Below are 27,081 nucleotides of genomic sequence, written 5' to 3'. Positions count from 1 at the left end.
CACGAGCAGTTTCTTATTTAAATTAGGTTAAATTATATGAATTTTCTAGATGTAACTTTAGCTTAGTGAAATGATGCTACATAAAATATATCTGAATGAGACTAAAACAGCAGATGGGCTGATTGAGAATGCAGATTCTTTCTCTGTCAGCAGGTGGTGCTTCTGGAACAGCAGATACAGAGTTTCCTTGGTTACTGCTGTAAAATCAGCAGCTCTGCACTTAAATACTACTTCAGTATGCATTATACAGGAGGCAAGATAAAAAAATAAAATCTCAACTTTCCTGAAGACAATCAGTTCCCCTCAGAGATACATTTATATAAACCCCCATTCCCAATTCAATATTATGGATTTTCTTCCAATATTTCACGCATCATGCACAGCGAGTTTGCTCTGACTGATGCAGCGTTTTTCCCCCATTTGCGTTCGCCTTCAGCATGTCTGGCCTCTGTTAGCTTCTAACATCAATCGTTTCAGGCCAGTGGTAAACTGTTTGTTCTTGGCTAAAGAAAAAAAAAATGTTTTTTTAAATGATAATTTTCCAGGACAACAACAAGATTTTCCAGGACACTAAATTTTCCACCATGTTTTCCAGGACTGGAAAATTAGCCATCAATTTCCCAGGACACGTGGGAACCCGGACCACCATACTCATTACTCCAATCTCAAACTATCTAGATTTGCATTATTTGAGAAATAATCAAGGTCGGTACTCACAGAGGAATGTGGCGCTGCTCAATGTCGACCCGAGCTAGTTCATCTTCCTCCACATCAGTTTCTCCTCCTGAGCTGCTTTCTGTGGCATCAGAATCGAACGCGTATTCAGCAGATCGTAGGTTGGTGGTGCAGCTCAGGGAAAGTCGCTCTAACTCAGCCGGCATAGATCCACTCTTCAGGAAACGTCTTAATTCTCCACTCTCCTGAGGGGTGAGAGTGTCATTGCTGTGATGGCCCCTCGGCCGTCTGGCATCCAGAGCACCCAGTGTGCTTTGGAGTAGTCCACCCAACTGTTGTTGCACATGCCGCTCCACCTGCTTGGCCTGCACCACCTGCAGCCGTTTGCGTAATCGCCATAGCCGCGCCTCAATCTCCCCTTGTCTGCTCTGGCTGTGCTGAGTACGGTCACTTAGCTCCACCCCAAGGTCACCTAAAGGGTCTTGGTGGGTAGCGAGCGATAGCGGCAACATATCTTCACTGCACAACACCGGACAGTCCAAAATGTTTTCTTCTGTGAAAGGTGCACTGGAGTTTGGAGATGCTGTAGGAGGTGCTCCATTACTGGGACAGTTCAGAGACTCACCCGTTGACAGCTGGTGCTGCTCAACAGCTTCTCGTAGAGGGCCGTTGCTTGTCAGTCCCATGGTAGAATTGACGACTTCAGTCTGGTTTGACAAATCCTGCTCAACATTATACTGGCCTCCATTTAAGGTCACCGCATTGTCTCGTTCAGTTGGTTTAGCCACTTTCTTTGCTATGCCGTTGACCGTGGGCAACCCACATGGTCCACCTCCTCCACTGGCACTCATGATGGCCTTTGGCTGCTCCTCTGAGAGCTCTAAAGCCTGGTGCTTGCGTGGTATAAGGCCCGGCAGGATGTTGTGCTTCTGCAGTAGAACACCTTGCAGCTTCAAAGACTCTTTTGCAGAGGACACATCTGAACAGTGATATGAGGTAACGATGGGCTTGCAGGGGCCAGCCCCGCGAGTGGGGCGTTCCTCCGAGGCCTTGCGCTTGACAGCGCCGTTACTGGACATGAGGATGTGGTTGCCGGTATCGCTTCCCTCCACGCCACTAGGTGAGAGGGTTGAGGAGGACGGAGCCAGTTTGAAGCGTATGCGGTGAGCTTCGGCCGGAGCGTCGGTCAAAGCGGGCGCCATTGCAGCCATGCAGCGCTGGGAGGGGGCGGGCGAGGGGGCCTCTCCCGGTGCCGAGGCCAGCTCCACACCACCCACCTACCACTGTGCCAGAGGGCAGCCTAAAGAAACACAAGACAAATTCAAATTATGTGGTTTATCATGGACTGACTGAACAAGAAACAGTACACAAACAAACAAACCACATTTCAAGTATAAAAGAAAGAAAAAAAAATGCAAGTAGTGATGCTCATTTCGGTCAGTTTTTTTCCGACCAATAACCGCTACTCTTTATCTGAACTAAACATTAACAGCTAAAATTAGACTAATACATTAGTATGAAAAAAGCGTCTGTGATACATTAAAAACACAAACAAAAATTTTATATTAACATGCAAACAGCAGCATATAGAACAACCGCAAAACCTAGAATCACACAACCTCAAATGATCACGCACAGGCAGCTCTTCTAAGAACAGAGAAAAGCAGAATAAAATAATAAATAAAATAATAAAATTAACAGGCCTACAATAAATAGGCCTATAGCCTATATCAAATAAACTAAGATGACAAAACTAAAACACACACTGAATCCTATGCACTTTTAAGAATGACATTCATTTTCCTGTCGGACATAAAAATATTTACAGGCTCTGTGTAAGTTTTTTTTTTTCCAGTAACATGCAGCCTAACAAGTAACATGTCAACATGCTGTAGGCCTCCAGATAGACTGGAATGCTGCCTGCTAACTGTTAGACCCGCAACTAACACACCAAACCACAAAAATCCCACCAATTTGCAGTTCGGGACTTTACATCTACTGGTCACAGGTTTCCATTCACGGAATGTTTGCAGCAGAGTTGAGCAATGTCACAGACATATCTGTTGATTTCATAAACGCAATCCACTCACCCCACCCAAAACGCCAGGGTTTTATTAATTCACAAAATCTTTCATTAAAACAAAGAAAGTGTCTGACATTATGTAAATAAGAGGTTAATTATGCAGTGTAAAGCTCCTTTGATTATTTTTTATTAACTTTGTGAGATCTATAATTCATTCATAATTTACATAGGCTACATTCTCTCACAGATTCACTCTCTGATAACTTTTTATCCAATACAGCCCCTTACCATTGTGTTATGTATACCATTGTATAGTGGTCGACCGATATGTGTTTTTTTTTGACAGCCGATGTTAATGTTTGCCTTTCTATTACTAGTAGTATGGTCATTTACTATGTGAAATCATGCATGTGATGGATTTTACCTCTGATCAGAGAACTGGCTTTTCGGACAATATACGCATTAATTATTGGCCGATATTTATCGTCCACCTCTAGTTATATATATATATATATATAAAAAAAAATCCCTTTGATAGCATTTGTATTAAAACTATATTCACTAAATGTAATAATAATAAAAAAAATCAAACTTAAAGCTTGTGAAATCAAAATCTAATTATTTTATACTGATAACAATTAGTATAAAACAATAATATAGTAATAATAATAATAATAATAATAATAATAAAATCATGTTACTGATCTACCTATACATATTTTTTGTAACTGTCACGAAACACTACACTACATTTCAACAGAAACAAATGTTAGCATCTATTAATTTTAATTGTAGGAGAAAAGTGATTAAAAAGTGCAGCTGTATTTAATGCTGTCTGGGTTGTATTTTACCTGCCAATGCAGCAATGTAAGCTTTGACTTACTTTAATACCAACTATAAAAGAATATCATCCCAACTATGAATGACTGTATGATGCGTTACATTTCATTATTTGCATCTAAACCGAAGTACACTCTAATTTTTGTGTATGACCCACCAGTTGAGGAACACAGCAGAACGGGTTTAGAATCAATGGGCAAAAATAAAAACAGAGACAGACAAGAACAGAGAAACTTTCATATGGGGGCCAAGCAGATTGATAGGAGCACATTTCTATAGAGTAATTACAAATCCCAGGACTTTAGACCTGCTGTTCTGTGACGTCAGGCAATGTTTATTCTTATAACAATGAAAAAAGACTGTGACGTTCAAAGTGACTATGAATGCAGGTAGTAGCTGACAGCACCAATAACTAAATCCAGAACATATACCGATTAATTATGCACTGTCAAAACCCTTTAGGAGTAACCCATTCTTATTGAATGCAACAAACTGATGTGCCGTGCCTTAATGGATTTGCTGAATATTCTGAGAGCAGAGAAGCAAAATTAATTCACAAATCAACAGGGGTCAAACCTAAAAATGCCACCATGTGTTGTGAGACAACCATTACAATATATTAAAAAAAAAGGTAGTTAAACCTAGCGCTGTGACGGAATGGGATTTTTTGTTAACTGAGTAAAGCACCAAATCTCACGGACCACAACAGTTAATCGGTTAATTTGGCCAATAAGCATACATCTCACTTTTCAGAACGATGAGGTTTGTAAAAATCGACACGTTTCAGAGAGGCGGGGCATAGAGGAGCAATAATAATGGACAGTATGTGCAAAATAATGTTTTTTGAACCTTAAACCCCATAAACACATTGCATTACACCAAATACGCAAAATAATGTTCTTTTTAGCAACATCATATATATGACACCTTTAAGCTTTCTTATCTACAACAGTTCATATATCAAAGTCTCAATGAATAGAAATAAACTTAATACATAGTAATCAGCATCATTCTGCCTCTGGTGTACAGTTCATTTTTACACACCACAACACATTCAATGTGGTAATGAACAACCTGTTTGTTAAAGCAAATGTACATAATCCTGTATCTGAGGCAAAATGACTAAATATTGAGAATGCAACAGGGTGTATTATATAGAACTTCAAACAATCGGACACTAATGTGAGAGGCGAATGTGAGCAACTGAGACCTGTCCGTCTTCAGCAAGCTGGAGTCAAATAGTGATGCAGTTATAAGGTGTTTAATTTAAACTGCTTAGTCAGAACTAAAAGTAGCGGATGTTCAGTTTGGATACTGCTACGCTCCTTGAAGTTACTACTGAACTCTTCCCTCTCTTGATTAAAGCTCCTGGTTGAAGGGTTGCCAGTTGCCAATGAAGGATAATAAGCAGATACCAGGGAACAAATGTAAACGTTATAACTAGTATTAATGGTATCCTGTGAAATGAAAAGAATATTAAAAAATATATTTAGATAATTATATACTGGATTGAAGAAAACAATGTTATTTAAAAATAATTCAGAAACCCGTGATTTAAAGTTTAACCCCACCTACAAGTTGCATTTTAATATCAGTCAGTCGGGGCAGTTAATCTAAAAGGAGTGTTTTTACAAAAGAAATTACCTAATAATATAAGAAGTTATATTAAACAAGATGAAGTCCTTTTCACCTTGTCAACATCGATAAAGTTGAAATGTATCCAAATGTATCATTAAATAATTTTGTCATACCGTGAAACAGAATTTTTCGTCATACCACCCACCCTTAGAATACAGAAAACACACCCAAAAAACAAATGAGTTGGGGTGTATATAAAAGGGTGTTTTTAACTTTAGACCGTTGCATTAAAAAAAGTGAAAGTATAATAAATTGTCTTATGCTTTAATTTTATCTATGTAATTTTAACCTATGAGACTCTAATCTTGACAAAGCAACCTATCACAAATATTCAAACGACCTGCTTTGTTGACTGTGATAACCTCCCTCTCCCACACTCCCTGACATGTGAAGGTCAAAAACATGCATTTCAGCAACCGCCAAGTGGTGGAGGGTAAGAAAAGATTCCCTGGTGCCCATCTCTCACAAAATTAGAAAATTTGCATTTGGACACTCATTTTACAGACCACAGACTATTCCTTAGACAGGTTCGAGAATACCATCACCAGCTTGTGACTCTTACTTACATACAGGGGACACCTTTTTATTTTATACCGAGCACAATACAGTTGTGTTATGAAAGGTAAGAAAAACATCAAAGTAGTCCATGTGACATCAGAGGGTCAGTTTGATTTTTTTGAAGCATCGAAAATACATTTTGGTCCAAAAATAGCAAAAACTACGACTTTATTCAGTATTGTCTTCTCTTCCGTGTCTGTTGTGAGAGAGAGTTCAAAACTCTCAGTTTGTGATATCCGGTTCGTGATCGAATCATTCGATGTAACCGGATCTTCTTGAACCAGTTCACCAAATCGAACTGAATCGTTTTAAACTGTTCGCGTCTCCAATACACATTAATCCACAAATGACTTAAGCTGTTAACTTGTTTAATGTGGCACTAACACTCCGTCTGAGTTCAAACAAACCAATATCCCGGAGGAATTCATTGACTCAAACAGTACACTGACTGAACTGCTGTGAAGAGAGAACTGAAGATGAACACCGAGCCGAGTGTGAAAGCACATTGAGTCAGTGGTGCTTCTGCACTGCATGCGTAACGCACATGGACTGCAACCCACTGCACACGGTGTGGTATGTGTAAAACAGGCATGACTTGTCATCTCCGCTTTTCCTGAAAAATGAGGGAATATTTTTAAAGGGGTCATATGACGTTGCTAAAAAGAACATCACTGTGTGTATTTGGTGTAATGCAATGTGTTTATGCAGTTTAAGGTTAAAAAAAACTAATTTTCCACATAATGTACATAATAAAGTGCCAACCCCCATAGCGGTCTAGTGTCTTCACCAGCAGCAGCAGCGAGCGCAAGTGTCTGCAGCGCAGCTGGAAGAGTTCTGTGTTTGCATGCAACAGGTTAAAGGAAGAGTGAATGGTCTCATTCTGTTTGTAACACAGTGAGCTACAAAACCCATGTTGCTTTTTTACCTACAAGATGAGAGTTTTTTTGAGCCCAAGTAAATCCATAATGGATACAAACAATAACTCTCCCAGAAGAAATGAGACATTAACAAAGGAATTAACCATCCATATTATTGTTTTGTTGGACTAAAAGTGGTCTATGCAATGTTGTTCAGTGTCCTTTCTAACTAAACCAGGATTTAGAGCTGTGGATGTGTTTGTGACTCGTTTTTATGATGAATATGGTACGTACTGCGTTTTTATTCTTCATGTTTTGATGTGCATCACATGGCCATCAGTTATAAATAATAAATAAATAAAAAAACATTAGTTTTTAGGTTCAAACTGGGTTATTCTCACTTCATAAAAGCTCCAAATATAATAGATTAATCAAAATGCTGTTTAAAATAGTTTTAGATGGAATACAACTAAACAAAACAACACGTCAACTTCCTGAGAGTGTTATGTCAACTACCCTTGTGGGAGGTAAATTAACTTTAAACTCTATATTTGGCCTAACCTTGGCTAACATCTTTCAACAACACTGACACAGCTGGTTTGATAAACACAACAGTAGAGGACACTTGTTCCTTCAAGTGGAATTATTCTGCATTATTATTCTCTTCAGAAGATCCATTTACAAAAATATAAACAACAAAAAATCTCATGAAGTCTCTAAGGCTTTGATTTCTTCCAAATGGCTCAAATATTTCCACCTGGGTGAATTTACTTACAGAAGCTCTTTAAGACTGAAATCAGAGAGCATTTCATTTCAAAAGACTTAAAGAGAACAACTTTCCCCAACAAAGAAAGGCCTGTTATTTGTAAAACAGACACACTTGCCCTTGTAACAGAGAATCCCATGTTAACTGGACAAAAGTCTCTAGATACAGGCCATCATGTCAGTATACTATTTCCCAAACACATTAAACAAGTCCCGTCTCACAATCGGACCTGCTCCTCTCTCCGCTCAATGCCAAATAGCCTGGTGGATGTCTCCAGCCCTGGACTTGATGTTTCCAGACACTGTTAGTCAGCAGCTTGCACTTTCTTTCACTTTTCATTTTTAGCCTCCCAGAGAGCAAAGCCTTGCCAATCTAATGCCCTGCCAAGAAGAAGAGGGTTGAAATTTTGCCCTTAACAGATACATGTTAGGAGCTGAGCCTTTTAGGTTTAAACTAAAACCAGGCCTTCGGGTTTGAGAGTCAGACACAAAACAGGTACTGTAGGTGACATTGATTTATATATTTCAAACTGAGGCTGATTGTGAATTACATGCGAGTAGTTAGGGTATCAATACTCAAATAAATCATAACAGGATTACAGAAAGACTGATTTAAATGCCTCGAAGCAATAATTCAATTCTCTTTAAATTCACTACGACAGCCTTCAACAAAACAGGAGCCAAAAATAATTTCATGCAGCTCCACAGCTGAGATCTGCAATGGCCCATACAAAACATATCAAAAGAGAAAAACATGAATTAAAGGATCTTTAATACAAATAATAATAATTATATACTGCAGTGTCTACATTATTTTAAAAGGCATATTAAAAGCTAATCTCTTGCCCTTAAAACTTACAGAAGAAAAAATGATTTCCAAATGACTGTACCACCTTGAAAAAATTAAGGCACTCTGTCAATTGCATTGATGCATTACATAACAGCTCTTCCTGTGGGAGGAGATTTAGGACAATGATAAATCTGGATGGAATGAAAGGAAGGTACACAACAGCTCATAATCATACGCCGACCCCTAGAGACTCTTAAAATATCCCACAGAGAGACTTTAACAATTTAATACACGTGCTGTGTAACTAAACAGAGAGCTAATTTAATATGGAGAAAAACATCTAAAACAGATTGACATCCCAGCACAGAATCCAAAAGATGTCAAAACCAGGAAATAAGAGAGTAAACGCAAAACAAATAGTATGAGAGAGACATGGTATTTCCTATTAGGGATCAGTACAGTATCTATCTATCTATCTATCTATCTATCTATCTATCTATCTATCTATCTATCTATCTATCTATCAGAGGGGGAGGTTTGGGTGTAGCAAGTCTTTGTTTCAACTTTCTTCTGTCGAACATAAGTTATTTTAAAGATTGTGGGTAACCAAACTGTTGCTGATCCCCACTGACTTTGATAGTACAGGACAAAAATACTATTGAAGCCACTGTGGGTAACCAAACCCTCCATTCTTTAAAATAACTTCGTTCAACAGAAAAAAAAGAAACACTGTTTAAAACAAACTGAAACAGAGGATTTTCATTTTTGGGTGAACTATCCCTTTAATGTTAATAAAAAAAAAGCAAGAAATCACTCACTGCTCTTGACTGAAGAACTTTAATAGAGTTGCTTTAATAAGAATCAATGTATAATTTATACAGTGAAGTATATCATTTTATATTTGTTCATTTAATTTCTTGAATGCTACTATTAAATACACCTACTGTACCTGGGAAATAAAGCACTGTTTGTTTTATTTGTATATTATGTGTATTTTTTTAATGTGCTTTATTGTTCTTATTTTTTTTTTTTTTGACCACTTTGGACTACATTTCTGCCATTATTTTTTATTTTGCTACCTTATAAGGCTCTGTTTTTAAAATAGGGAAATTAGTTTGGCTGCACTGCTCAGACAACCTGCAAAATAGTAAAACAAACATGACAAAGAATCATGATTAAAATCGTGATTTTCCTGAAGAACTAAAAATGGTGTTATTTGTCACATTACTACCCATCTGGGAACAACACTGTTTCAGAAAAACAAATAGGCCTCCGTTTAATCAATTACAGTCAATGACTTGTGGGATAGACGATATGTTATGTATCTGAACGTACTACAATGGGCTTAACAAATCAAGGTACAGAAGTCAAATTTCCCTTTAAAAAAAACATAATAGAATCACATCATTAATTAGGAGCAAAACATAAAGAATGTGTCTATAAACCGTAAACATCACGTACACATGCGGATCCTGTTATATTTGAGACCCGAGATCAAGCGAGTGCTGAGAAAAATATGCAACGTAACACATTATATAATGGAAAAGTACAGCGCGTTACACTAACCACGGGTTGAGCAGGTTAATGTTCGATTACACTTAAAGCCCTCTGCTGTCCGCAACCAGGCACGACGCTGCACTTAATGTAAATAAACCCGCGGATTATAAGGAAACCAAGGGTTGGGGCGAGCTTAAGGCCATAAAGATCCGCTGGCCGTGTTTCAAAACCTGGCGTGATTCCTGCGAAAACAGCACTTTTGTACATTATTAAGATCGTTTGGAACGCAGCCGATGGTCGCGCGGCGCGAGGAGGTTCTAATAAAAATGGTCTCGCGACGTCGGTTCGGGGAAAGGAAAACAACCAAATATTATGTAATACAGCTAGTTACGGAAAACTCCCCGTGTTCAGGATTAATTCAAAAGTTGTATCTGTTTACCAGTCGATTGCATAATCTTTGCACAAGCATGCGTACATTCAGTACTCAAAAGATACCGGAAATCAAATGTCACTTATTTTCTTTGGAATAAATAATAACATTTCCCTCTCTCAGTGTTTATTCTTTTTTTTGCAATGTTGAGTCTTAAAGGGCCAGCTCGCGTTGACAGTGTTATTATTAATCTGCATTACTGAAAATCTATGTGATGCATAGGCCTGGGACAACATCCAATAACTGAGACCGTAATGCATACGATTCGCACCCGCACAAACGAAAGCCTACTGATCTAGATGCAGCAGACACATACTGCGCACCCACCCCGTGCTCACACACACACACGCTCATACTACACGCGTTTAACCTAACGTACCTCAATGTGAAGCCTCGGAGCGAGCGAACTTGCCTCGTGCTTGATTACTAACTAACGTTACGTGCTTTCATAAAGTTGACACGTATAAATACGCCTGTACTAAAAGCGCTGGTTTTGCAACCTTGATGGTCTGACTTTCAACGCCGCCTACTTCATGGGTTTAACCAGCACAAACCGTAGAAAATAACCAAGGACAGCGAAAAGCGTGTGATCGGAGACGCATTCGTGGACTTAAGGTGCGCTATTTCACCGCACCTCGATTTAAGTGCGTAAATGCTTTAGAAAGGCATCAAGTTCCCTCACGCTACCGAGTTTTTAAACTAACAAAGAGAAAAGAAGGAACCTACCACGTGATGAGGAGCCGATTCCGGGCTTTATTTACGTAATAAATATCCACGCTTAAGAGATATTGTAGTAATAACTGACAGGTAGAAGGAATTATCCAGATGCGGATTCCGCTGTTGCACGTTCAGGTGGAAAAATCCCCGGCCTCTCGCGAGCTCCGGTGTTCGGTAGACCCCCCTCCGTTTCCTCCTCCCACTCCTCCGGGTTGCGTTTAGGAATCACGAAATGGGCGAAAGAAACGGGGACAGTCGAGCTATAGGAGCCCAGTCGGCTGTTTGTCAATCTCCCCCTACAAAAGACGCGAAAAAGCAGTGAAATGTATCCCTTTTCTGGTCGTTCTTAGAGCGCAATCCCTTCTCTCCTTCTCCGAAATGTCTTCGTGCTCGATTTCGGCAGAGAAAGCGCCGGTTTTGTCCGTTTTTTATTGTTGTCGTTCGAGGGGGAAGCGACGAGCTCTGAAAATGGCGGCTCGCTCCTCTCCCTCGGATCGCGAGTCTGACAAACAGAAAGAAGCGGAGCGGCGCAGTGGCGGGAGCGAGACGCGCTGCTCTCAGCGGCCGCTAGAGGCGCTGCACTTCCTGTCATAATTAAGCATGACAATAGGGGGCGACACAGTTAGATGTACATTTCCCGTACCACCAAAAATCCTACTTAAATTTGACCGTAAGTAAAATGTTTTGAGATTAACAAAATAACAGAGCATTAAATATGTATGAAATTAAAGTACATCAAGCCCTGCTTGGTGTTGCATGTTTCTAGAAAGAAGCTCCAAAATAAATGTTGTACCAGTAGAGGGAACTCAAGCTTCTCTAAAAATGACCGAAAGACAGGAAGTGCTTGAGAAAATCATACTAGATTAAATAGAACTTGAGAGAGAGAAAAAAAAAAAAGACACTAAAGAATTCAGATGGCATTTCTCTGAATTGCTATGCATTGCAGTCAGAAAGAGAGAGAGAAAATGCAAAACAGCTTTCATCACAATAAGTTACAAATAAAGAAACCTAAATTAAGCTTCCGGTTTCTAGAGGCCCTCATAAACAAAACGACAGCACCATCTACTGTTTGAAAGGGGATTCTCTCTTTTTAACTAGCTCTCTCTGGCACTCATTTAGCGGAACCATTTTCTACTTCTGTACAACCCCTTGAACTATTACATGAGAATGTATTAAAACAGATGTAAAAATACATATTAAATAAGAGTGTCAGACCTTAGAGATGACTGGTCTCGGTCCAATCTGGTTCACTGGATTCTTCATTATTAATCCAAATGGGATTCGCAAAACCCAAAACCTGCAGTCTGGAAGACACATGAAAAACACTGTTAGCATTTGCATTCATACATTTTTTTTATGTTTGAAATAACTTTTGCCAGGTGTTTTACAATTTAATCAGTCTTGTATATATTTGAAAGTTTAAAAATATAAAACCTATATATTAGATACATAAAACTGAGTTGCGTATCATGTCTTTAAACCGTCACTATCAGATCCAGGGAAACATATCAAACGTATTTAAGCGAGTAAGTTAATCTTAGTAAATCAATGTGTAACAAAATCAAATGTAACCAAATTGGTGTGGGGGGAGGGGGCTTGGACTAATCAAAAGTCAAATCCAAAACAAACAGCGCTTTAGCAACTGAGCTGCTAAAGGCAGATGATGGAGTAACAGACTGTGTTTCAAAAGCACGCGAGCTGCCTTCCTAGACAGCGCTTCTGACGCCACGCGCGCGTTCCAGATGCTGTCTAAGTAGGCAGCACACTAGGATTTGAAACACAATCACACGCAGTCTATTCCTATGTAATAAAAACCTGTATAGAAAACAAGTAATACATATTTTGAACAAGAAAAGTACATTTTCTATTAATTAGATAAGTTCTTTAATGGAGTCCAATATTAATTTCGTGTACTCTTAGCCCCGCTGACTGTCGGTTTAGCATGCTAACATCATCAGCTGATAGTCTCTGCTGTGTTACAGCCTTTCTTTCGTTCCCTCTCACATCTTCAAGACGAATTCAAAGTGAGATTTTTTTAACGGACATTCTCACTTGTAACTACAGGAAACATGTCAATATTGTAGTAGTTATAATTTTATCTGGAGGATAATTCTGACAGACTGAGAGATTTGTTTTTGTACCCAAACAATTTTTGGCCTGTTGACTGCAATCTCCGGGATGAAATTACTTTGTCATAATGTCTAACGTTAACTGAAAGAGAGGAAAACTGAAACATTGTTTTCATTTGGAGCTTATTCAACATTTAACGTTAAAAATAGTATTTTGTCCATACGGGAATAGCAAAAATAAGTATATTTTATATGACAGAGTAGAGAATTCACGTTCACTTACCTGCACAGATCAACCAGACTTGAGCCGGAAGTACCGCCTCATTTCAACCTGTGATTGGTCAGAGGACGGAAAGGCGGCCGTTGATTGGCTGGTTTGTGTGTTTAGCAAGAGATGGGCTTACGAGTGAAAGTAAAAAAAACTGTAACTTTACTTAAGAGTTGATTTTCGTTTATTTATTAGATGGTATTGTCTGTTAAACACATATGTACCAAACACACTGTTACGTTTGAACTTACATCAGGACTGTTATAAAGCTTAATATCACAGATCTGTTAGCTGTTGTCATTCTCGCAAGATTTTACAAACGTCAACGCTCCTTTACGAATATAAATTATAATAAATAGACATTCATAATCACGTTACCAGTGCTGAAAACCGTCCACTGAAGCAAGAAATTAATATATTTTACATTAGTATCAATAACTGTAGCCATCATGACATGTCGGTGTAAAACATGGTAATTTTACGAACCTATTAACGCAGATAGATAGTGATAGTGTTATAAAAAAAGAAAATAGAATAAAAATAAAAAACAAGTGTGGAGCAACGTACTAGAACGTATTTTCCTTCAATGACCACATCAAGACTTTCAGTCAGTTGTTTAATCTATTTCCTTTTAATTCCTTAAAATGTACAATAAGAAGCATTTAGCGGAGATCAAAAACATTTCATAATAATAAACATGTTCTGATAAAATAAAATCCATGAAGGATACTTTGTGCACATTTTCTATATTCATCAGTATTGTCCTCAACAGCACCAACATTTCAGAAAATTGTCTCAAGTCTGACCACTGGTCACTGTGCCATAAAACAGTGTTGTTAATTTATACACTGTGGTCTGGTTTCCTCAACACAGACTAATGTGTGTCAAAGAAACCACTCCACCCATACACTTATTTAATCTACACTCTCTAATCAATGTCTTGCAGCTGGGCAAAAAAAAAAAATCCATGGATTCAGATGTTTTGAAGGTAGATAGGAGCAAAACAGATGAGTGTGAGAGTGGCAAATTGTTCCGATCAATACAACTTTCTTTTCTTCTTTTTTTCATAAGTGCTTCTTGAGCTTAGCTCCTACACACAAGTTTTAAAATCTGGTGAAAAATAGATCTGCATCATCCAGACCTTATATGTTCTAATTGCTTTCAAAAACATTGTTCTTCTAAACAGATGGTAATCTGATAAAAGATATGCAGTTTACATCTAATCCCTTATGCCAAATGCTTATTTATTTTTTATGTGGGTGGAAAGTACTTTTTTCTCCCGGCTATTACGTTCCATGATGAAAAAGGGAGAGGAATCAAAGGACTACCAACTCGTACACAGGTCTTTATTCAGAGTAAATGCTGATAAAATAACATAAAAGGCCTAGGCATTAAGACAGGAACATCCATAAATGTCTGTGGTTCTTTTTTTGAGTCTTAACCTGACAATTAACTTGTGGAGGAGACCATGGAGTCATTGGCAAATCTGGGCAATTTGAGCTCAGGCAGAACTTGAATTCTGTCTAGTTTAAAGAAGCCTGCCAGTGACGATGAGGGATGAGACAGGACCAGAAGATCAGACCGATGAGAGACCTCTAAGGCATGATGACAAAGGGGTTGGAAAAAGGCAAGAATGAATGAAAAATAATACGACAGAAATGAGGAGGTACTGTTATTAGCAGCAGTTTGTTTTCCCCTTTTTTCTTCTTCCTCCTTTTTCAGAGCTGGAGTCTTCAAGTAGCCCCCATATTGGCATTATTTCAAAGTCCAGAGTGGTGCTGGGGGCTACAGAACCTCATCGCTCTCCGTGGTGTGGAGCTGTGTGTCGTCAGCGTCCGTCATACTGCTCTCCTGTGACTCCTCCACCTCCGCTGCTGAGAGCAACAAACAACATTACATAGTGCACACAGCGACACTTAAATGGCTCACTGGGTAGAAGACTTACTTGAGTAGTAGGGATAGTCATCAGGAGTGACGGGTTCGTCATCATCTGGGAGGTATCGCTTATCTATGGCCTCTTTGATCTGATTATTGGCTCCTTTAGGGTCCAAGTCCATGGCCCAAGAGAAGTTCATTAGTGCCAGATGAGTCTGGCCAAGCTTCTTATAGACCTATACAGATGATGAATATGATTTTTTTTTTTTTTTTTACGAAAATATATATTTGATATAAAATATATGCATGTAAACAACTGAGCTGTATGAGTACCTTTCCTATTAAGAAGTAAACAAGGGACTCCTTGGGCACTATTTGTTTCAGCTCTTCAAGCTCCTGCAGAGCCGCCTGTAAAGAATGAATTAGTCATCTGACATTCCCTAAGATTTCTGCAGGATGGATTTAGAAAAATTCTATAAATGTAATGGAATACATCAATATGGTGCCTAAATGTAAATGTTTAGTATTACCACTGCTTTGAAGTAAAAACAAAAAAACAACTACGAACAGAACTCTGCTTAAGGCTTGATTTAACTCCGCTCTAAACCACCAGCATATGAAAATCTTAACCTTCTGATCATACTGTAATAAGTGATGTTCTTCCTCTGTATTTTTGTCCTGTTTCCCAGTACAAATGTCCAAACATTCTTAAATCAAGATACGTGTTCTTGTTTTAAGCATAAACAAAAAAAATTGTATTAGAAAACAAAACTAAAATACTGTGGAAGATTTTGTTATGACTAAGACTTTCTGTTGCAATTTAAGGCCCTCATTTGTGAAAGCACTAGTTAAGACTTTTTGCAAAAACTCTGACTGATGTTTATGTCATGATTCAAGTTGGGGAGTACCTTATACTTTTCATTGGCAAAGAGAATAGAGGCCCTATGGAATTTGCATAGCGGGTTCTTGGGGTCAATGCTAATGGCTCTGTTGAGGGTCTCCAGTGCATGGTCTGATTTCTTCAAAGCATGTTGAACCTGATATGGAGCACATGAAAAAGGATATGAAAAGTCGAACAGTCAGCACCATGTTTTTTCACCTATGTATGTATAACAAACAAGCACATATATGTTAGTCTGCCATTACCAAACTCAATTAAATAAAAAAAATAAAATAAATAAGGCGAAGTAACAATCTTGCACTGTTGTTCACCTACAAAAGAGCGCGTGTGGGTAGCATCACTTTAGATTAACACTAATGTCCCTACATTAGATTTACTTACCACTCCAATATGACAAAGCAGCACAGAGCTCTGAGGATTGATGCTTAAAGCCTTCTTGAAATGAATCTCAGCTAGGTTAAATTTCTCCTGCTTGTAGTAAATCATTCCCAAGCCATACCTAGCGTAACAGACAGAAACAATGAGCCCGAATGGCAGATGGTTTTCATCATTTAAACACTGACAATATAAAATGAACAGTTTAATTTTACAATTTTCTGGGTTCATCTAAAATAGTGTCTCATTTCCGAAGCCAAAGAGTAGAGTCTGAACTGTACCAGGCATTGTAGTGACGTTTACTGAGGCGTATAGCATTGCGGAAGCAGCCCAGGGCTTTCTCCAGCTCCTCTGTGAGAACTAGTTCATGCCCTAATAATGTGTATGCGTATGCAAAGCTGGGGTCCACCTGGATGGCCCGTGTGAAGAACTTAATGGCTATGTCATGTTCCCGCTGTAAGCTGAAACAGTTACCAGCTACACACCAGGGCTGTACACAGAGAGAGGAAGAAATAAGACGTGAGAAAAGCATTCAAATGCTAAACTCTGCTCCTTTGCTATATTACTCTGAGAGACTTACCTCTGGTGAGTTTTTGTCCATGTCAGTGAGATCTTTAGACAGGGCGGAAAGTGCCACATCCTTCTGTAAATGCCAGAGCGTTGTGGAATAGATCTCCATACCTTCCACTCGATAGCTCTCAATACGCCGGACTTCTGAGAAAATCCTCTCCGCCTGGTTAAACGGACACAATAATTCAGTCTTGATGATCTTTTCTGCAATTCACTGTTTGAATTATGTTGTCACCATTTTCTACCACTGATATTTCTTCAGTGTCTTCAAAAACTGCTGTGGACTGATTTCAGCAGCCAGACTCACCTGCATGTATTCAGCCAACTCAAAGTGTGCTCGCCCAATCTGACCCAACACCCAGCCCGTGTTGTAGTGGTGTGAAGGCAGCTGACTCAAGATGTTAATGGCCTCTCTGCAGTTATAAGAGCAGAGGGCAAGATAGCCCCTCCCAATATCCCGCATCAATGTCATCAGCCCATCTGAATAAAACAGAGGAAACTATTTTAAGGACCTGCTTCACAGTTTTTCTGAAATTTTGGTGGAGCACAGATAAATAAAAAATAAATACTGCAATATGTCATTAAAAAAACTGTTTTGATTGCATTTGTTTTTTTTATTCCATGACATATTTTAACAAAAGGCAAATACCTGCAGCAGCCTTTTGTAGATTAAAAGCCTGGAACTGTGGTGAGCTGATGTTGCCTTTTCCCTCCGATAGAGAAGAATCAAGTTTGAGGATCTCTATGCTCTCATTCAGGTTAGATGGGGTGATTCCTCCTTTACCCATTTTCGTTTTTGTCTTTCGGTTAGGAATCTTGGTGGGGAACTTCATTTTCAGCTTCTTACTGTTCTCCTGTTCAATTCCATCAAGAGTGTTGATAAAACTTTCTCTAAAGAAACAAGTGTATGCATAAACTTGCATGTGTAAAAGACAGTACCTTGGCAGTGGAGCTGGCACTGGTGAAGAGTCTTGAGCTCCGCCGTGGCTGCACATTTGGGGGAGCAGCAATGGTTGGGCTCAGCACTTGCGGTGTAGTACTACAAAGCAGAAAGAGTTGTTATCAGAAGCCATCGTCATAGCTATGAATCGCCTGGTTGACATGTACCTAGTTTGTGGGGCAGTGGTCTGAGTTTGGTTGAAAGGGTTCGGAATGACCTCTCTGCTGTTTCCACTCTGTGCAAACACTGACTTTGTCCCCACTTGGCTGATTCTACTGACGGCCTGAAGAAAAAAAATAATAATAATATATATATTATATAAAGATTCTCTCCGCTGCGGCTGTCTGTCATCCTCCATTCAGCACACTAAGTGTAGCATTCGGTTACTACTGTCAAAAAACTCTCTTCAAGTGCGCACAGTAACAGGATTAAAACTGTTAAAAGAAAAAGGCTCAAACTAACTCACAGATGTAATACACTTACGGGCTGCGCAGCCTGCACACTGTTGTTTCAAGCTCATCATTCTGTTCACGGGATGCGTATGAGCGCTCAGTGTGCTCTATATTGGCTCCATTAGTATTATAATATTTTCTGCTAAATCAAATATAATTAACAGCCTTTCTTGTTCTGTCCTATCTAACATAAGTTGCTGCCTCTATTACTGTACTATACATTTAAAAAGTATTTTATATTTCTACATAAATATATCTACTTTTTTATTTTACAACAATACAAAAAGCTAAATTTAACAATTTAACATTAGACTTATTCACAAATTTTCACTGAATTTTCCACTTACCTAGTTTATACTAGAATTTTTTTCATAGATTATAAAAATATATTTCTTCATTTGTTATTTTTCCATTTAAATGAAGTTTTAATGTTGTAGATTGTGTTTAACACCCAAAAGAGTGATGATTTTTTTGGTCGCTTTGGATAAAAGCATCTGCTAAATTTTTATATAATGTAAAAGTTTAAATAACAAAACAAAACTGAAATCTTAAAACAGGCCCCAAATCAAATAACAAATATAATAAATCTGTTCATATAAACAAAACAAGGCTCTGTCTGTGCTATTTCCATTTAAAATTAGAGGCAACCACTGCATTTTAATCATGATCCAAACAAAGATGCTGCATAAATGCAACATGGGCAGTTTTTAAACCAAATTAGAGTGTATAATTTCAAAATTTGAATGTTTTGACTTCTGTTTTGTGAAACTATACAAAAAAATATCTGCATGAAACAGCAGATGAGCAGAACGAGATGCAGATCCACTATCTTCCAGCAGGTGGCGCTTAAAGTGTTTCCTTGGTTTCCGCTGTAAATAAAGCTTCAGTGCACTTATGAACTTTAGACAAAGGCAAGATGAAAATAAAAAATACCATCTACAATTTCCTAAAGACAACAAATTTCCCTCAGATACTGGATTCATATAAATTCCTACCACTAAATGAATCGCAATTTGTTTAGCACCTCAACCGATTTTAAGTGTAACATAACATCCTGCGGATAATCATTTCAAGGGTTGAAGGAATCACGATGTCAGCTTAACATCGTGATCTCTGTCAGCCTATCTTTTCTGGTGAAATAAACTTTGGCTAATGTTAAAAGATTTGAAAGAAAAACTACAGTTATACAAACATGTATAGCATAGACCCTCAAAAACACAAGTCCCGTGGGAGTGCTTTAATAGCAAGCTGCTAGAAATAAAAGCAGCTTACCTTCTTTGGAGGGCCAGGTGGAGGTGGTGGTTCCATCCCACTTCCACTGTGACTGTAATTCTGCAGGTACGATGGGTCTCCAGGGCTCGGCTCCAGAGGCAAAATTCCAAAACTACACAATATTAAATAGATTGATTACTAGTATGGAAACATAAGACCCAAATAACACCCATAATGGGAATCAATAAAAAAAAGTTTCTGGAATTACATTAAGAAAGTCAAATGCATGGTTAAGTATGAGGTAGAGCAGCATGATTCAGTAAGGAATAATTGACTCCGGGCTATTGAATTATTAGAAAAAAAAAAACACACACCCAAGAGGGTGATGCAGCCACGATGCTACACCTCAGATGTGCATTATTTTCTAATAATTCAAAGGCCCATGATTGATTGTTCGCGAACCAGATATCACAAACTGCTTTGTTTTGAACTCTCTCACAACAGACGCGGAAGAGAAGACAATAGCACTATTCGGAAGGGACTAGTTTTCTAAACTACGTTTAAGTTTCGATTCTTACCACCTGACGTCTGTGATTTTCATGTACCAATTCGGACGGGACTAACATCTCCGTGTTTATTACAGAGGATCTGATTTGTGCATCTGGGCGTCACAGAGATCACGCGCTCTGTATGCGTGCATTGCATTCAATCAGAATGATTGCCTTAGTATTATTACACAATAAATACTAAATGGCTAGTACAGCAAAACCATGTTAATGTGTGGTTCCTTTAGCTTAACTCGTTTTCCTTTTTTTTTTTTTTTTTTTTTTATTAAATGTAATTAAAACATTATGTAACTGAGTACATAAATGAACGTAATCTTACCTGATGCTGATATTACAGTAGCTGGTATTAACAGTTTACGCAATCTTGCTTTTGATTTTATTATTTGTATTATTTTTTTATTATTATTTATTTGCCACTAAGCAAATATATCAAACATCCGCGCGGTAAGAGCATCTACGGTAATTCACGTTGGCCAAAACACACAAGGAAAGGCGTTGTGAAATAAAATATCACTGGCAATCACAGACATTCGCATTCAGACGGGATTAGTTTTCTCAGAGGATCACTGAGTTTGGCAAAATCCACTAACAGGTATCGTCTACTAAACAGCGCTATTGTCACCTCTTTAGTGAAAAATGTCATGTGTAGCCTTAATTAATCTGGACTGTCCAATACTGCTGCCACCCAGTTGTTGAACGTTTTATATTCACTGTAAATATTAGAATTTACTTTAGGAAAATCGTCTGTCGTGTTGTTCTTTTTGTTAGTCCAGTGTGCTGTATAGGCACTGTATGGTAATTTCCGTTATTACAGTTAACGATGCTATTAAACAATGTTTTTGCATTCAAATGTGGATTTTTCTTTAAAATTTGATGAATATACTAAATAAAAATAAAAAATTTGACAGCCCTAAATACCAATAGCGGTTGCTGAATAAACATACGACTATGACTATAAATAGTTTATTGGAGTTCGTATTATAATGTTAATTATAATAAAGTATATAATAATGCAATGCTCCGATTACTCATGCAGCCCTAGTATGAGGTATGACAGCCTTAGTTGACCTTGATGGTCATTACCTTGGTGTAAGGGGGCTGAGTGTGGCAGTGCCCCCAAGCAGACATCGGCCACTTTTGGGTTTGTTTTGCACCTGTTTGGACAATAGTGAGCCACCAGTGCCCAGTGGCACAGAGTCTGGCGAGATGACGGAGGAGTCGATGTAAGACACAGAGGAGTCCGTATTCAGGGAGTACTTTGAGTTAGAAGATTCTAGATTGAGCCGGTTTAGCTCCTTTAGAGAGAGACGAAAGACAATGCCAAGATAAAAGGTAAAAGATGATCCAAATTCACAACAATATGTCCAAAAACATTCCCTCATATACATCATACTCATACATATTTCCCTATAAAACACAACAAAATGCATGAAAAACCAGAGGAAGGACATACCAAAGTGTCCTGTGGGGTCTCCATTAGGACAGTGTCAACTTGTCGGTGTCCCATATTGTTACTAGGTGTGTGCGCAGGGCTGATGGAAGAAGGAGGGATGACTCCTCCACTACCTCCACTGAAATTCTGCAAGGAGGTCAATCTAAAGATCTGCTCTGGATCCGGTTGCTCCCCTGTAGCACAAAGAGCACAGTTTAAAATCACATGATCTTCTCAGGGAGTCTTGTAACTGAACATCTTTGATGAGGTTCATATGATGACCCTAATTAAAATTTAACTCACCGATTTGACATAAAGACTCAAATGGAGACCATAAGAAAGGGTTTTCGCTAATGCTTTTTTGGTAACATTCAGCTCCTTTTGCTAACCGATCTGTTTTGCTGCAGGGACAAAGAAAATAGCATTCGTTTTGTGCATAATCATTCAAATTTTAGCCACAGAAAATATTTAATACAATTCAATTTTTTTTTTCTGCCAAAATATGCAAGCGGCTGAAAAAACATAAGCAGAAACCACAACTTCAATATCCTATAACAATCTCAGACAAGACAGTTTAGTCCTAGTTGTGTAGTAAAGTTTAAATCCCACAAAAGTGATTGTTCTCTTGATTATTAGCACATGAACAAAGAGGGCAAATGCTTTGAGGCCATTTCCCCAATGTAAGGGAAGTTATGACTTTAAGTATAACATTTTATTGTCATAGTTATTATTTGTTTACCAAAGAGTGTTATTTTCTTCTCTAAACGCCTCATCAACATACTTGAGTTATTTGAATACCTAAAAGGACACGTTTTAATTAGATGAAATAGAAGCATCCTGGTCTGATTAGTATATTCTGAGTCAGAGTGTTATTCTGGGTCACACTCTGTAGCCAATCTGTATGACTGTTGACTATTTCTTACAGGAAATAAATATTCAAAATACTAGTGGCTCTTTCCCAGGAACATAAGCCAGGTTTCCATCCAAAGATTTTTTTCATGAAAAAAATATTTAGCACTTCAAAATTGTTACCGATATAGCTGATGGAAATGCCATTTATCAATAATATTTCTCGTGTGTCAACATTCTTTTTCCATTGAACTTTAGCGCATAAATTCTATATTATAATTAATATAATTTATTCACTTTTTGTCAAGAAAAGGGGCTTTAATGCAAAAAAAAGTTCCCCCCCTACATAAAATACATTTTCAGATGACAAAGAAATTGTTCAAAACAAGTTTAATATCATTCTTTATCATTTACCAGTCAAATTTAGAACGGAGACATGAAAAAAAAAAAAAAACAGTATTACCATAATAATTACCGTTTTTTTTTTTAAATATTAGCCCATCATGCATCTAACCATCCAAGTGCACACTTGCCGTTAAGATTAAAACTGGCAGCTCCGCAGTGAGTCAGTGTCATTGACGTAGGACCGAACAAGTGTAAATATATTTTCTAGTCTATATTTCCATCTTGTAATCCCGCTGGTTTAGGTTATTTATTTATTAAAAATATTAATTATTTATAAATGGAGCAGACACTGTCTAACTATGTCTACAACGGATGCTTAGAGTTGTTGTGCTGTGCCCCACTGAACTTAAGGTCGGTCTAAACTTGATGACACCACGCTACAGTTGCAAATCATCTGAACGCAGTGTCAGTACATTTCATCCTAAATAGAACCAGACATCAGTTTACTGATGGGGACCGTGTGGCATCACAACGCATTCAGTGCAGACAACATCACAATACATTTTTTTTTAGGGATGACATCATCAAACACTCCATTGCATCAGTAAAAGGCAAGTTGGATGGAAACTTGGATGGAATTTTTGCTAATATATATATATATATATATATATATATATATATATATATATATATATATATATATATATATATATATTATTATTATTTTTTTTTTGCATATTGTTGTCGTCGATAACTGGATAGAAACTTGGCTAGTGGCAAAGCCGATGTTATCGTACATTCACTAAGATTCATTCATTTCTGTAAGTGAAGGTAAGTAGCCAAACAAGCTCAACATACCAGTAGATTTGCCCCAGCAGTGCCAGAGTGAAGCAGGCCGAGTCTCCAAACTCAGTAATGATGTCATCTTGGCTTTTCTGTTTGTTCAGGACTCCTCCAGTCAGGATCTGCTCTCCCTCTGCCAACCTGAAGGAGAAAAATACAAATACATTAAAACTGCAAGAAATTTATAATGAAATACATGAAACGACCCAGACAACTACTGTCTCCAGACCTCACGCCAAGTTTGAACGAAAGTAAAGCCACTTCTGCTTGCCATAGTTTTCATGGATAACAAGACCTATAGCATTAAATCCCATTCATAATTAATATCCTATTGTATTACATTAAATGTACCTCTCAGGTAGGGATGTCAAAAGTAACTATACTTTAATACTAAAGTAAAGACACAGTCTACGGTATGTGTAGTTATATAAAACTGCCCCACTCTCTCACTGACTGGCGGCTGCTTTCAAAAGCCAAATATACTTTTCACAAAGGCAAAATGCTTGTCTTGGAGAGATAAATGTAATCACAGTCACTGTCTTAAGTGAAAGCAAACAGACAATAGAATGCAATATGACTGCACCATGAGACCTGCTGCTGCCTATCATGTTATTAACATTAAACAAGACACAAAAATAACAGTCAATTATTTGGAAAAACCCTTGAAAAAGACTTTAACTAGTTAATATATACAATATTTACATAAACAATTTTATGATAATGCACATATCAATTGCTTTTGAATATTGCTATGATTGGGAGGTATTGAGTATTCTGAAATTTCACTGTTGTAAGCTTTTGGAAGAGATAAACATAGATACAGGCACTGGGATACAATGATAATGAGTCACGAGTTTATTATACGATTAGTTGGGGAATAATTAGTCATCCATACTTGCTTAGTTCCACACAGCACTTGGCAAGAAGATATTTGCACTGCGGCGTGGTGCAGCTGTGTCCTTTTAGGAGATGGTAGGCCTTATACGCCTTCCCTGAACGGTAGTAGCTTGTAGCCAGCAGGAAGAGCGCTTCTTCTGAATGGACTGAAAGGTGGAAAGAGTAACAAAGGGCAAACAAGTTTCCATACACGATTAACAGATTATTTGTTCTTATTTAAACAAACTTACTTCATTTTGTTTGGTTTCTCAGAAAACTAGATGTCATATGTTCAATGTGCTTTTTAAGAAAATGATTCTTGATTTAGGCAAGTTTAAATATTTGTATTGAAATACAAAGTACAAATACTGAGGCAAACATTCATGTTTTGCAGTGCATGCATCATTTAATGCCATGACCTTATAAATTTATTTTTAGACCTTAATTTGTGGATGAGTGAATTATGACTTTTCAAGAGCTGCAGAAACCCTGTATAAAATCGAATTCAGGATTTAATATGAAGGGCACTAAAAAACAATAATGCTTGGAATGTAATTTACTTTAAACAGTCCATCTCCATAAAAATCTGAGCTTCCATTTTGAGTCACATTAACTTGTTTTAATGGAATGCCTCAGCCCAGCTCTGAAAGATGAGGGGAAATGGAGGATGTAGTCTGCCTGTATGAAGGACGATTTGTGCAATTACCCTCAGCATAGAGTCTCTCTGCCAGGAATACAGCATCTCGGTAGGCATAGTGATTCAGAGCATGCCAGACAGCAGCCTATGGACCAAAACAGAGCTGCCGTTACCTTCATGTCTTCTACAGTTGACGAAAAGGAGTATACATCACAACAATGATAAACCATAGCTTTTGATGAAATATGGTTAATGACTTTATTACCACCTGACAGCAAGTATAAACTTCTGATCATCAAAATTACATATAAACAATGACACTGATTGCAGAAATGTTTACATATATATAAAATGTATATGAAATGATATGCTGTCATTAGGTCACGTCTTGATCACAGTTTTAGGAATGGTGAACGATTTCAGTATATACAAAGGCTGAAGAAAAATAGGTAAACGAGCTCATGTTGACTGGCAGAGGAGATGCATATCGGTGCGTCTGGACGCCCCAAAATATTGTCTAGTTAGGTAAAGTAGCTCGTTCTTGGTTTGAGACACAGCCATTGTATTTACATTTGACGGTTTCGCTTGACAGATACACACAGGTTTAACAGCTGTGCTCGATGAACCGTTGGCTAGCTGGTATCTGACAAAGACTGATGAAACCCACAACCTTTGACGTTTGTTGGCCCATTAAAACACAAAGGTTAAAAGGCAATTATATATAATGGTTTTATTTCTTATGAGATTATATATTAGACAACGAACCAGCTCCAGTCTTGCTAAAGCATCAAATCTCATCAATTGCACTGGTTTGTGTTACTCTTCATATAACGTTACTGTCTGTGAATACCAGCCGTTTCTGATTTCACGATTTATAATTATCCTCAACACTGCTGATATTTTCACACAAGCGTCAAAATAAAACCTCAATAACGTTACACCAATAAAATAAAAAATAAATAAATCAGGTAACTGGCAAACCTGCAAGACGATGCTTTAGTTTCCTTGAAAACTACTAACAAAAACTGTCCTGTGTTGACAAGCACTGTGCTTTTTAATACAGCTATTTTAAATTCAAATAAAAGCAATATGTGGTATGTTTAAGGGCAGGTTCTGTGTGAAGTAAAGGCAGAGGCCTTTAGCATTAGCTGCTAACTGAGGCCGCGGTGTAGCAGCGCTCAATCATCCGGTCTCTCGCGCTGGATAAAAGTCTTCTCCCGCAACTGGGTCTGCAACGGAGCGCTTTAACATTTAGCTCAAATACCTGGACTGGTTCCTGCAACACCGTCATTCCGTAACCAGGCTCCTCTTCACCTCCTTTTTTTTGGTTTCTTTGCTGCTTCTTCAGTCGCTTTCTTAGCTCAGTATCCACTACAGGCCAGAAGTAGCAAAACTAGCATCTAAGATTTGAACATTCCAACCGTTATCGGTGAATCCGGAAATGCCCGAATACGACCGATTCAAATACATACTTTACGATAAGAGGCGAAGGTTGTCGGAAATAGCCGATTGGGAAAGGTCAATTTTCGGAATTATAGGGTGAAGTGCTGGTAAAACTTACATAAAATGCCCGTTACGAATAAAATGTTGTGAAGTTTAGAAAATTCTTACTAAACTACAGGTTTTAACTAAAGACGGTTTCTTTGACTATCTAAGCTTTATCAATAAAATTATTAAACCTTAATCAATTAACACAATCCTGTTCTTAGGATTTAAATAGGTAATTTCTTTCTTTGTAGAACATAATCATATATAGTATTTATGGGTACCACATCAGATGGTCACAATACAAGAACTAGTCAAATCTTTTTACCTCGGACATTGAAAGAAGATAACGTACAGTATATACTTATTTCAATTTGCAAAATTAGATGAGTACAGTAATACAACAATGGCCTAAATTATATACCATGATATATCTTATAATATATTATTCTGATGTAATAGCACCTTCAGTCTCATTTTCAGTCTAAAAATATACATTTTTGTGTGTGAGTGTGTGTACTTAACCATATTTTGGGGACACATTTGAACCCAAAAGTGAGCTAAATCTGACAAAATCTCCATAAACCTCCCTTTGG

General features: G+C 37.9%; 2 protein-coding genes across 6 annotated transcripts in view; both read right to left on the bottom strand.

Moving 5' to 3' along the window:
• The window catches only part of LOC113048119 (KAT8 regulatory NSL complex subunit 1-like), a 51,009-nt gene extending 37,848 nt beyond the window's left edge, over positions 1-13,161 (bottom strand). For 2 of the 4 annotated variants that reach the window (XM_026209672.1, XM_026209695.1), the window contains exons 1-2: positions 10,800-11,304; positions 718-1,975 (exon numbers count right to left, since the gene is read on the bottom strand). In XM_026209672.1, coding sequence (XP_026065457.1) covers positions 718-1,886 — 1,169 coding nt within the window. In that variant the 5' untranslated portion in view covers positions 1,887-1,975; positions 10,800-11,304. Of the gene's footprint in view, positions 1-717; positions 1,976-10,452; positions 10,711-10,799; positions 11,305-12,005; positions 12,095-13,142 lie in introns of those variants that run through there. The other 2 variants (XM_026209678.1, XM_026209686.1) reach the window with 2 other exon arrangements.
• A 578-nt stretch (positions 13,162-13,739) lies between these two features.
• Positions 13,740-26,439, bottom strand: LOC113048137 (cell division cycle protein 27 homolog). Of its 2 annotated transcripts, none has more exons than XM_026209707.1 (19): positions 26,265-26,438; positions 25,070-25,145; positions 24,383-24,530; positions 23,503-23,628; positions 21,754-21,851; positions 21,472-21,644; positions 21,102-21,313; positions 19,513-19,624; positions 17,956-18,071; positions 17,788-17,887; positions 17,498-17,702; positions 17,156-17,328; positions 16,859-17,011; positions 16,560-16,768; positions 16,285-16,402; positions 15,911-16,039; positions 15,336-15,410; positions 15,073-15,238; positions 13,740-15,001 (listed from the first exon to the last, which is right to left on the bottom strand). In XM_026209707.1, the coding sequence occupies exons 1-19, from the start codon at positions 26,289-26,291 to the stop codon at positions 14,913-14,915; spliced, it is 2,505 nt and encodes an 834-aa protein (XP_026065492.1). In that variant the 5' UTR covers positions 26,292-26,438; the 3' UTR covers positions 13,740-14,912. The 2 variants fall into 2 exon arrangements, with proteins under 2 accessions (XP_026065492.1, XP_026065499.1); XM_026209714.1 differs by having other exon boundaries at positions 14,859-14,998; positions 26,265-26,439.
• Between the last annotated feature and the right edge of the window lie 642 nt (positions 26,440-27,081).

This window comes from Carassius auratus, chromosome 3 (genome assembly GCF_003368295.1).
Source record: "Carassius auratus strain Wakin chromosome 3, ASM336829v1, whole genome shotgun sequence".
Taxonomy (NCBI): Eukaryota; Metazoa; Chordata; class Actinopteri; order Cypriniformes; family Cyprinidae; genus Carassius; species Carassius auratus.
Note: the sequence above shows the minus strand (reverse complement) of the source record. Positions and strands in the feature narration are given on the sequence as shown.